At 37.6% G+C, this 12,396-nt stretch overlaps 1 protein-coding gene across 2 annotated transcripts in view; it reads left to right on the top strand.

Moving 5' to 3' along the window:
• The window catches only part of LOC138693176 (zinc finger protein 271-like), a 33,671-nt gene extending 24,747 nt beyond the window's left edge, over window positions 1-8,924 (top strand). For both annotated transcript variants that reach the window (XM_069816894.1, XM_069816893.1), the window contains exon 6: window positions 909-8,924. In XM_069816894.1, coding sequence (XP_069672995.1) covers window positions 909-2,397 — 1,489 coding nt within the window. In that variant the 3' untranslated portion in view covers window positions 2,398-8,924. The remainder of the gene's footprint in view (window positions 1-908) is intronic.
• Window positions 8,925-12,396: the final 3,472 nt, after the last annotated feature.

The following is a 12,396-nucleotide window of genomic DNA, read 5'->3' as shown; positions in this document are numbered from 1 at the left end:
TTGGATTAGTCTTTGGTTTTGAAAATTTAATAAAAGTGAAATTTGAGACTACAAAAGATTCATATTTACCTTATTTTGGCACTGAGAAAAATAATTGTTAAATGATTATTATTTTATTAACATTTTCGGGGACATTTCGTGGGTGGGGTTTTCGAACCCCTTGGATTCCACCCCGGCTACGCCCTAATTACATGCACTTCATAATTACTTTTCATATTATATCCATATTACAAACAAAAATAAATCATTCAAGCACAGATATAGTAGCCATCCCTCATAACTCAAATGCGCCACAAGTACACTACTGTTACGATATCGATGTAAGAATTGATAGAATTTTGACACTCTTTATGGTGCACTGCTGTGAAATAACGGTTAGCACGTCTGATCATGAAACTAGTAGCCCTGGGTTCAAATCCAGGTTGGGAAAACTTACCAGATTTAGGTTCATTCCGGGATTTCCCTCAACCCATTAAGAGCAAATGCTGGGTAACTGTAGGCACTGGACTCTTCACTCATCTCGCTGGCATTATCACCATCTCACTCAGACGCTAAATAATCATAGCGATTGATAAAGCATTCTAAAATAACCAAATTAAATCATATATGAGAATTTACTTGAGTTGCCCTCGGTAGCGCAGTTGGTGTAGCGCTGGCCTTCTATGCTCGAGGTTGCGGGTTCGATCCCGGCCGAGGTCGATGGCATTTAAGTGTGTTTAAATGCGACAGGCTCATGTCAGTAGATTTACTGGCACTCCAAATACTTTTCGGCATTACTTACTTCTCTAATTGCTAAGTTTAATACATTTGTGTGCGTGTATGTGTGTGTGTGTGATGCTGTTTCGTTTTCGGTGATTTATTCTGCTTTAGTGTTTATTGCTAGAACTAGGAACAGATTTTTTTCACAGCATTGCAGTACCTGCTTCCTGCCACAATATTGCGGAAGATGAGTGCCTGGAGACAGGCGAGAAGACATTCAAATGTGATGTTAGTGCTAAGGTGAGGCTCAAAGGCCATGCTCTTTTACACACGCGGAAGAGCTCCTTCATTTGTGATGTTTGTGGAAAAGATTGTTCGCAGAAGGATCATCTCAAAAGACACGGACGCGTACACACAGCGGAAGCGTTATTGAGCTCTGAGTTCTGTGGAAACAAATTTTCTAAATCGAACGCTCTGAAAGAATATTCACATGTACACTCAGACGAGAAGCCAATCGTTTGTGGTGTATGTGGAAAGACATTTTCAAAATCTCGTAACCTAAGAAGGCATGCACTCGTACACACAGGGGTGAAGGCATTTTGGTGTGATGTATGTGGAAAGAAATTTTCGCAATCAGGTAGTCTGAAAAAGCATTCAGTCGTACACACAGGAGAGAAGCCATTCAGTTGTGACATATGTCGAAAGAACTTTTCGGAATCTCGTAGTCTGAAAAGGCATTCGGTCGTACACACAGGGGAGAAGATATTTAGTTGTGACATATGTGGAAAGAAATTTTCGGAATCTGGTAGTCTGAAAAGACATTCGGTCGTACACACGGGGGAGAAACCATTTAGTTGTGACATATGTGGAAAGAAATTTTCCCAATCTGTTAATCTAAAAAACCATACACTAGTACATACAGGCCAGAAAGCTTTCATTTGTGAAATATGTGGAAAGAAATTTTCGGAATCTGGTAGTCTGAAAAGACATTCGGTCGTACACACGGGGGAGAAGGCATTCAGTTGCGATATATGTGCAAAGAAATTTTCGCAATCAGGTACTCTAAAAAAACATGCACTCGTACACACAGGGGAAAAGGGATTCAGTTGTGACATATGTGGAAAGAAATTTACCTACTCTATTAATCTAAAAAAGCATGCTGTCGTACACACAGGGGAGAAGTATTTCAGTTGTGACATATGTGCAAGGAAATTTTCGCAATCAGGTAGTCTGAAAAAACATGCACTCGTACACACAGGGGAAAAGGGATTCAGTTGTGAAATATGTGGAAATAAATTTTCGGAATCTGGTAGTCTAAAGAAGCATGCACGTTTACACACGGGGGAGAAACCATTTAGTTGTGATGTATGTGGTAAGAAATTTTCCCGGTCTGGTGGTCTAAAAATGCATGCACTCGTACATACAGGGGAGAAGGGATTCACTTGTGATATATGTGGAAAGAAATTTTCGGAATCTGGTAGTCTAAAAAAGCATACACGTGTACACACGGGGGAGAAACCATTCAGTTGTGATGTATGTTACAGGAGATTTTCCCAGTCTGGTGGTCTAAAAATGCATGCACGTGTACACACAGGAGAGAAACCATTCAGTTGCGATGCATGTGGAAAGAAATTTTCGGAATCTCGTAGTCTGAAAAAACATGCAGTCGTACATGGGGGAGAAGAGATTCAGTTGTGATATATAAGGAAAGAAATTTTCGAAATCTCGTAGTCCGAAAAAAGATGCAGTCGTACTTGGGGGAGAAGAGATTCGCGTGTGATATGTGGAATTAAATTTTCGCAATCTGGTAATGTATGTAAAATAACATGCACTCGTACAAAGGGGAGAAGGGATTCTGTTGTGACATGTGGAAATAAATTTTGGACTCTGTTAGTCTAAAAATGCATGCACTCGTTCACACGGGGGGAAACCATTGTTGTGATTTATGTTGTGAGAAATTTTTCCAGTGTGTTCTAAAAAGCAAGCAGTCATACACAGAGGGGAGAAGGCATTTAATTGCGACATATGTATGTGGAAAGAAATTCTCGGAATCTGGTATTCTAAAAAAGCAAACAATCGTACACAAGGGGTAGAAACCATTCAGTTGTGATTTATGAAGAAATTTTAGGAATCATATGGGCTAAAGAAAGCATGCAGAAGAAATTGAGTTGTGACATTTTGTGGAAAGAAATTTTCCCAATTTGTTAATCTAAAAAAGAATACATATACATGGGTTTGAAACCATTCAGTTCTGATTTACGTGGCAAGAAATTTCCCAGTCTGATGGTGTAAGAAAGCATGCACTCGTACACAGAGTGGAGAAAAGATTCAGTTGTGATGTATGTGGAAAGAAATTTTGGAATCTCGTAGTCTGAAAAAACATGCACTCGTACACACAGGGAAGAAGGGATTCAGTTGTGACATGTGGAAGTAAATTTTCGAAATCTGGTAGTCTGGAAAAACATGCAGTCGTACACAAAGAGGAGAAGGCATTCAGTTTTGACACTTGGAGAGAAATTTTCGCAATCTGGTAGTTTAAAAACCATGTACTTACTACACGCAGGAGAGAACCCATTCAGTTGAGATAGAAGTGGAAAGAATTTTTCAAAATCTGGTAAACTAAAAAGCACGCGTTCGTACACACAAACGAGTTCAGTTTCGATGATTGTGGGGTGAGTTTCTTGTTTTCGCGAGTTCTTAAAAAGTATGTAAGCACATAAGCATGTGTATGACTGATGTTTCTGCTTCTAGCGAGATCTGAAAGACTGCCTCACACACAGGCCAAAAGCTATTCTAGGGCGATTTTTGTAGGAACCTGCTCGTATACCATACACTTTTAAAGCCTGGCACATAGTCATGCTTTTCGATTATTTTTCTTGCACATTCTTAAGTTTTAATCCAAAATGGAACTCGATTGAGTTCCCGACATCGTCTTATGAACAATAAACATCACTGACGTACAGAAATTGAAGCACACCACCGAACAACGCTGTATGTAAATTTTTAAAAATATAGAGGAGCAAAGGAAAACGTTTGTTAGTAGCATATATAATAATCTGCATTTCCAAACAATCATAATCACTGGTGAATAATGGGACCTGTTCAATCAGATAAATCCATAATGATACTCCTAAGATGGCGAGAAACCTGTTTGAAATCTCATTGTAGTGGAACAACGCTGCATATGTCTGTACCATACAGTGTTGTTCCATAGGAGATGTAAAATGTGTACGTAATACCAGTAATGATTATGATTATATTGTATTATACAAGAAGACATTTAATATATCAGTCAAACTTGTATCACACTACATCTGTGAATTAATATCAATTATTTATAGTAGACAATTCTTGTAGCATTACAAGGCTTGTAGGAGAGTAAAGCAGTAAACAAACTCTGAAAATCAAATAATACGAAGTATAATACTTCCAATACTTGAATAATTCTAACAGAAAAAAAAACTTACGTTAAATAGTTGATGTAAATTGAAAACAAACTGATGATATTACTGACAATGTAATACATCTTGAAGCCAAAACATCTGTTTTAGTTTTTACAGATAAAATATTCATAGAAATTCTAGTATTTTCGTCTTGCATACTTGCACATTTCTAGTACATTCTTCTTTCCTTTAGTGATGAGAAGTGGACTTACATACAAAACAGGATGACTATATGACAAAGTACCTGCAGAAATACTGTTCAATGTTTCTTCCATTTTCTTGTGCAGTATGACGTATCTTTCCCACCATGGACGAAGAATGTTACGGCTTTCACGAGGACTTAGTGCGGTTGGATAATCTGTAGACATTTTTAGCCACATCATCTTCGTAATTTTCAGAACTCAATGTTTGTTTAGAGATGCGCCAACCTCACTGAAGTTCTTAAAATGAGTTTGTTTAAGTTCATTTACTGTGAATGGTTCGTTCAGAGATGTTTCCCATTATCAGGTATTTCCATTGCTTAGGAATCATCACATGAAAAAGTCTCTCCCTTTCTCTGAGAACAAAATTAATTTCATAATGAAGAAACTGTGTCCTGAGCAAAAGAATTTTTGTAAAGATCACCACATCAAGTATAGATACAGAGCAATGATCCGCAAACTATTATTCTGGCCTGCACACCGATCATAAAATTCATCTTCAGGTAGTAGCATAGCTTACACGAGACAACTTCAGCAGAATTTCTTTCTGCTAGTCCCTCTTGCCATTCATTCATTGTTACTGCACTTCTGCCCATATCATGGATGGTTAAATTACAGCCTTCGGTAAAACATACCTGAATGAGTCATTAGAAGGGTAGAAGAGGGTTTGTTGTGTGTGAACACAAATTGTGACAAGGATTTTACACACAGTGACAGCATTGGTATCAAACTTAAGATTTTATATCCTGATGAGCTTTGCCATGATGCATTTCACTGTCTAACTGAATAGCCCAGCGTTCTGACTCAGTTGGTGCTAAATCTAAAAATCGAAGGAGAATTGGGAGGAAAATTTAAAAGGTACGCAAAACGCGTCCTTGCAAGGGGTTGGGGGCTCTACAAAACTAAATATATTAGCTCCAAGCCTGTTGGCCACTAGTCTCACTCCGGGTTACGCTGCTCCACTGAAGGAGCTCTAGAAAATGTTGAAGGGGAAGCCGAAATTGGACGTAACCTCTTAGGTACCACATACGCGAGGGGGACTGAGATTTGATCAAGTGATCACGGAACGGGGCGAGGAGGAGATGGCTGGTGTTTGCCGTTAGGATGGCAAGACGCCGTCATCTGTTGTTCGATGACAAAGCATATAAAGGCCGTCGGAAGAAGCGCCGTGAAATCTAAATCTGCAATTTGAGAGGTCCCTGTTCTTTCAATTTGCGACTTATTGAGTGACCTCGTATATTTAATAGACTATTTATAGTATCTGAACTAGGGCATACATCGTTTATAATAAGGGGGGGAATATATATGGGGAAAGGCATATAGGTCCGTGGCCCATTTCTTATAGGGCTCAATCCGACATTTGTCTTACGCCTGAGGAAAACCACGGAATACCTTAGGCGAGATGAGTTGTCTCATGTATAAGAGTCTAGCCAATTTGGCTATTATGTAGGAGGTGATTGTTGTCATGAGCCTTGTTGAATCGTCTCAATTTTGAGACAAGCTATTTGGCTATATGATGGCTCAATTACGAAGAGGGGGGAGAGATGTTTTTAGCTTGGAGAACAGCAAGTAACAATATTTGAATGCATCTGACCAGAGCAAACCGAAAGGTAAATTAAAATCATTACGAAAACTGTGTTCTTATAGAGATCTTGAACCTGATACTGATGGGTAACTTTGTTTAAATAACTTTTACTAGAAAGATTAAGAACTGGATCAAGCCGATCTTTTGTCTTGGCTGCTTTACAAAAAAGGAAGTGTGTTGTCTTGCACATTGTTTGACTCCATCAGTAATAGCAAGAGTTCTGTTCTTATGGCTACCACGTTGATCTTTAGGGTTTATGATGCCTTGTTTTCTCTTTGACTGAATTGTTTGACTACGCCTCTGTGTAATGAAATTTTTACGCAGTAAAATCTTTTGACACGCCTGTTTCTCTGCAACGTTGAACGTGAAAGATGCCAGAAAATTATCCAAATATTCCCAACATTATAATGAGCGCGCACAGGCCCACAACCGAGCCTTGGATATACAACGTAGTTTACGAGTTGTGTCTGTACTGTACGGCATTGTATACAACGTAGCTTACGAGTTGTGTCTGTACTGTACGGCATTGCATACAACGTAGCTTACGAGTTGTGACTGTACTGTACGGCATTGTATACAACGTAGCTTACGAGTTATGACTGTACTGTACGGCATTGTTCCAGTTACTTGATTTGGAGCCTGTTTAGCACTATGTTCCTCCCACTACGACTTACGTGTGTCTTTCCGTCATCTCTCAGCGTCTTACGTTTTATTGATCTATGCAGTCGGTTTAAGCTGCTAGAAATTAACGTCATATCTGCCATGCTCTCCATTTTGTACACCGTACTGTGCCATACAGCGTTGTTCCATCATGAGCTAAGTCTCTGTCCTCAGTGCGAGGTATTTGGAAGATAATTTCTGCGTATCTGATTGCACAGTGCTTCATCCATCTGTATTCGGCCAAAAGCTCAGCTTGACAAAAATCGTGTTATGCAGAGTTGTTCAGTGGCGGTCTTCAATTATCACTACTGCAATGGTTTTTCTACAATGAAAAGTAAGGGGAAGGGAATAATTAGGAAAATGGTAAAACAGCAGTTGTTGAAGGGAACGGTGCTAGACACATTAAAAATGATAACTCCACATACTGAAAGACAAGACACTGGAATGAGTAAAGCTGTAACACCTTACGAATGTCTTAGGCCCGATTGTATAAACCATTTAATCTTAGATCAGAGGTTAAATTGATAAATTGATCCTTGTTTCTGCTGAACTTGGAATTTTGTGTTGTATAAAGTCTAATCTGAGATTAATTAGTCTCAAATTAAGTCAACTTTAACTGAAGAAATTTCTCCGATTAAGTTAGATGATCCAAGTTCAGTTATTTATTTTCTGTTTGAAATATACGAGTGACAGATTGTGCAAATAAAATATCCATTATTATTAATATTAATAGATATGATAGGTACATTTATATATATTTCTTTCAATTTCTTGCCTTAATACACAAACATTCTTATATTTTATAAGGCTCTATCGTGTTCAGCAGTATCAAATAACATAACCTATAATTATATTATGTTTATAACAACCATTAATTATTTTTAGTAGGTTATTTTACGACGCTTTATCAACAGCTTAGGTTATTTAGCGTCTGGATGAGATGAAGGTGATAATGCTGGTGAAATGAGTCTGGGGTCCAGCACCGAAAGTTACCCAGCATTTGCTCATATTGGGTTGAGGGAAAACCCCGGAAGAAACCTCAACCAGGTAACTTGTCCCGACCGGGAATCGAACCCGGGCCAACTGGTTTCGCGGGTAGATGTGCTAACCGTTACTCCACAGGTGTGGACCATTAATTATTAATGGATATGATAGGTACATTCATAAATGTTCATTTAACTGTATTACTAAACGAAAATGATCGTTTTATAAAGCTTTATTATGTTTAGCAGTATCAAACACCATAACATGTTAACTCGGAGAACAGTCAACCTTTTTCTTATTCTCCGCCATTATTTACATTGCACAAAAAACCAGTGTCTCCAACAGAGTGTACGGAAAGTCGCCAAAAAGTAGTTGTAAAGTCGCTCGATTTCTCATTATCAACAAAGAAAGATTAAATTTTGTCACTATGGGGTGCTAAAAAGGTCACTAAATCCCTATTTAAGCAATATAAAAGTTAAAAGAAATTGTTGTTGAAAAAGAGTTAAAGTCGCTAGATTGGCAACACTGAACAAACCTGTCCGCGCATCACGTATTTCACCTGTTCATGCGATGTTGCCAAATCCTTTTCACGTGAACTAGATTGCATTTGAACCAAGGCAATTTGATCGCAGAAAAGTTTTATACAATAGAAGAAATGTCTGAACTCGGTTTACTTTTCGATCTTCGATCAAAGTTGATCTTTAGTCAGGGAGTTTTATACAATTGGGCCTCAGTGTTACAGTACATTTCCTAACAATGAAAGAAGTTACACGATTCAAAATATTGTGTTACATCCCTCCAAGTTTTGGGGGAAATTACACCGACACTTGTGCCGCTATTTATGAGGGGTTAAAAAGAGAAATACCTCTGACTGAGGTTCTGACTGATCTGTACATCTCACTTGACGATATGTGCGAGATGAAGAACAATTGTTTGTATACATCTGAAGTCTGTTTAGTGAAATATGTTAACAGTCAGCGATGTTATACAATGGAGGAAAAAGGAACTGGTCACTCTGCTTATGGAGAGCATTAGAAAAAGTCTAAGAAAGTCATTTCGTACGCGTGTGTATGATAAGAAGTGTCAAGAAGGTAATGGAAGGCGGATGTGCTAACAACAGTGATGAACATACTAGAAACTAGAAAGTGTATCGAAACACCAAGTGTCAGATGTGCTGTATAAATAGTGATTAAGTCTGGTACAAGACTATAAAAGTTGGAAATAAAGATCACCCATGTCCAGCATCCTATCAGTAATTTTCATATACAACACAGAACAGACACACATTTTAAACGACAACATCATATACTGGCACAGTTGCGTAGACGACATACTAAATCTATACAAAGGAAACAAAAGACAGATTGAAAACCTACATAAACACAGAAAGAAAATACATCCAAAACTACATTACATACTAGAAAAGAAAATAACAAATCCATACATTTTTATACATCACAATAACAAAAAAACATACAATAAACATAATATGTTCAAAATATACAGGCAGGGCTGGCAAAATACTGACATCCAAGTATTTCAAATTCAAATACAAAATACTTCAAAAAATTGTATTTGAAATACAAATACAAAATACTTTAAAAAAATTAATCAAAATACATTTGTATTTCAAATACTCAAAATAAATTTGTATTTCAAATACTCGATAAAATATATAGGCCTAAAGAAATAAGAATATTACTGAAAATCTAAAATATTATATTAACATTAAAAGTACTTTTACCTCGAAGTTTTATATAAACACTGTAACTGAACTTCTTCCTTTTCCCAGTCAGCAATGAAATTATGCTACATATGAATAATTACTGCTCCCTTTCAAAACAACCAATTCCTCAAATGTTCATAAGTTAAGGATCCCCTTGCTTGTGAATGAATAAATCCTGCAAAACAGAACAGTCCTTCTACGGGCGCAGAGAAACACAAACTTGTATTATACTTTATAAAAGCTTGTTTCGCTGTTGGGTAATTCTCTAGAGTGCACAGGGTTGTCCCTTTGCCATTGAAGAATTGTATGAGCTCATACTCCACAGCAGACAAGTTCTTTTCTTTTTGCTTTTCAAAGTCTGTTTTACTTGAGTTGAAAATATAAAAATTGTTTTCATCGTCTAAACTGACCAAAGATGTAGCAGACAACTGCTCAGCTGATTTCACAACACATATTCAGTGTCCTCTTCTTATCACTTAGTGAGGAAATGTCAGGTAGCCATCTCATCTTCAATGACGGGTGGAGCAAGCTGCCAAAATAGCTGAATTTTCTTCTGGGATCAGATCAAACATCGCTTTAAATCTTGATGAAAGCGAACTTATTAGGATTGGAGTTACTTGGAATAGATGGCGTAGATTACTAGGTAACAGAATATGTAATCTGTTTTAAGAGAAATGAATGTGGACAAATTTGGCCGTAATAGCACATCTTCTCATTTGCATTAAATTAAGGGCTACGGCAATGGGTTTCAGTTCTGAACTGCACAATATTCTTCAAGGTACTGAAACTCAACATCTTTGAAGGTTGACAATCCCAGTTTCTCACATATACTGGTTATATCATGTTTGAATTGCAATATTTGAGGGACTGAGTCATAAAGAGAATTCCATTGAGTTGGGCAAGGTATCTTTAATGAATATTTCAAGACATCTAATATAATTTCTGAGTATTTGAGTCTCCTAGACGCATTCCATAATGCTAAACATTTAGCAAGTGTTGGGTGATGGATCCTTGATGCTGTTGGAGATTTCTTTATGGCATTCAGGAAATCAGTTGTGGCAAGAAAACTAAGTGTATGGCTAGCACAACTGAAATGGGTAGGCAAATAAGACAAAAATCATTCTTCAAATCGAAATCCAAAACTTGAAGAAGAAGAAGAAGAAGAAGAAGAAGGAGAAAAAATTATTTTGAGTATTTGAAATACAAAATACATCAGTTTGATGTATTTAAATACAAAATACTTTCGAAAATCCTTACAAATTACAAAAGTATTTCAAATACTGCCCAGCCCTGAATACAGGAAACCCACTACCACAGTAACACAAACACACAACACCTCCAATCACGCCACACAATTTAAACACGCAGCATTCCGATCCATGATACACAGACTCTTCAACATTTGTATGAGCAAACAAGACTATAAGGAAGAAATACACACTATCAAATACATAGCACAGGAAAATGGATACAAGCAGAACATAATAGACAACATCATAAGAAAGATTAAACGCAAACAAGAAACGCAACACAAACACAAGAGCAAAACAAATAAATCACACTAACATACGACAACAAGAACACATGCAGGATTGCATCACCTTTCAAAAAACTAAAATACAGAACACACTACAAAAACATCTTTACACACACACACAAGACACACAAGTAAATATAATTTAACATCCAAGTCGAATCTTTCGTACACTACTTTTAACACTTTAATATAAATAATTGATTAAATGGCGATCTTACTCGTGTAATTATGTAAGCATGTGCGGCTTACAGCTGTTTCGGTACTACCTGACACCATCCTCAGAGCCTTCTGTGTCTCGGCGTCATCTCAAATAATCAAATTCTCAACACACAGATCAATTTCAGAACACACACTATTTGACTCAACTCTTCATCACACGAACGCACCCACACAACAGGCAGCAAAGTTGAGATGACGCCGAGACACAGAAGGCTCTGAGGATGGTGTCAAGTAGCACCGAAACAGCTGTAACCCGCTTACATAATTAACACGAGTAAGATCGCCATTTAATCAATTATTTATAATTTAACAGGTGTATAAACAAACTGGCATGCAATAGTTGGAATGACTTCTGCATTGGACAGACTGGAAGATGATTTGGAAGGAGTTGCGCAACACTAGACCAACTGATAATTTGAAAAACATTGAGATATTTGCACTAAATCTGTTGTTGGCTGATTATTTAACTCGGAAAACATCAAGAATGCGTTATCAGAATTTCGCTGCTATTTATAAGCAAAATTCGTTTATTGCAGAAAATTGACTTATTTTGCTTTGTAGTATTAAATCACCTGTTGGTCTGTTAAAAATCTGCTAGCCTTTTCTACTATTATTTATGCTATTTATGTAACAGTATGAATGTTACAATATTTTTTGCATGAAATATTTTATAAAAACGAGATTTATTTCAGTGGTCAGTATCTCGAAAACAGGTTTTGGCGGCTGGTCTCTTATTGCACAACTCCGTCCAACGTTACATGAGGAAACATATCACGGCCACAACCAAACTACACAACAATTGAACTTACGCAGAACATCACAAAGTTCAATATAGGCAATGGCATGAAAATACACATCCACCAAAAAAAAAAAAAGCAGAAACTTGACACTCTAGAACAATAAGACATACAAAAAGATACTCCCAGCACATTCTGAACACTCAGTTTCAAAACACACACCCTTTTCGTCACAATCATGAACACACCCCACCACAATAGGAAACCGGAAGAGAGCGCAGAACCTTCACTGGGCTTCAGAAAGTGAAGAACGTCGGGGAAATCGTAAAACAGCGAACGCTAAGCTCCGTCCACGAACCCTTTCCACTTTTCCCCTACAAGCTCACCACACACTCTAGCGGGAAAGAGTGGAAATAGGGGTTTAGGGTGGGGTGACATCTAGTGGAGGAAAGTGGAACAAAAAGAGTGAATGCGGCATCTACGAAGCAAAAGACGTACTTCGTTCTCTCTCCAGCCTCTACTTCTCTCTTCCTTGCTTCATGTCTCTTTTTTTTTTCTCTCTTATGACTGCGGAGGGCAGTATTCGACGTCGATCCTCCTAACGAA

The sequence above is a fragment of the Periplaneta americana genome, chromosome 17 (genome assembly GCF_040183065.1).
Source record: "Periplaneta americana isolate PAMFEO1 chromosome 17, P.americana_PAMFEO1_priV1, whole genome shotgun sequence".
NCBI lineage: Eukaryota > Metazoa > Arthropoda > Insecta > Blattodea > Blattidae > Periplaneta > Periplaneta americana.
The sequence above is the reverse complement of the archived record's forward strand: the minus strand, read 5'-3'. Positions and strand labels throughout refer to the sequence as shown.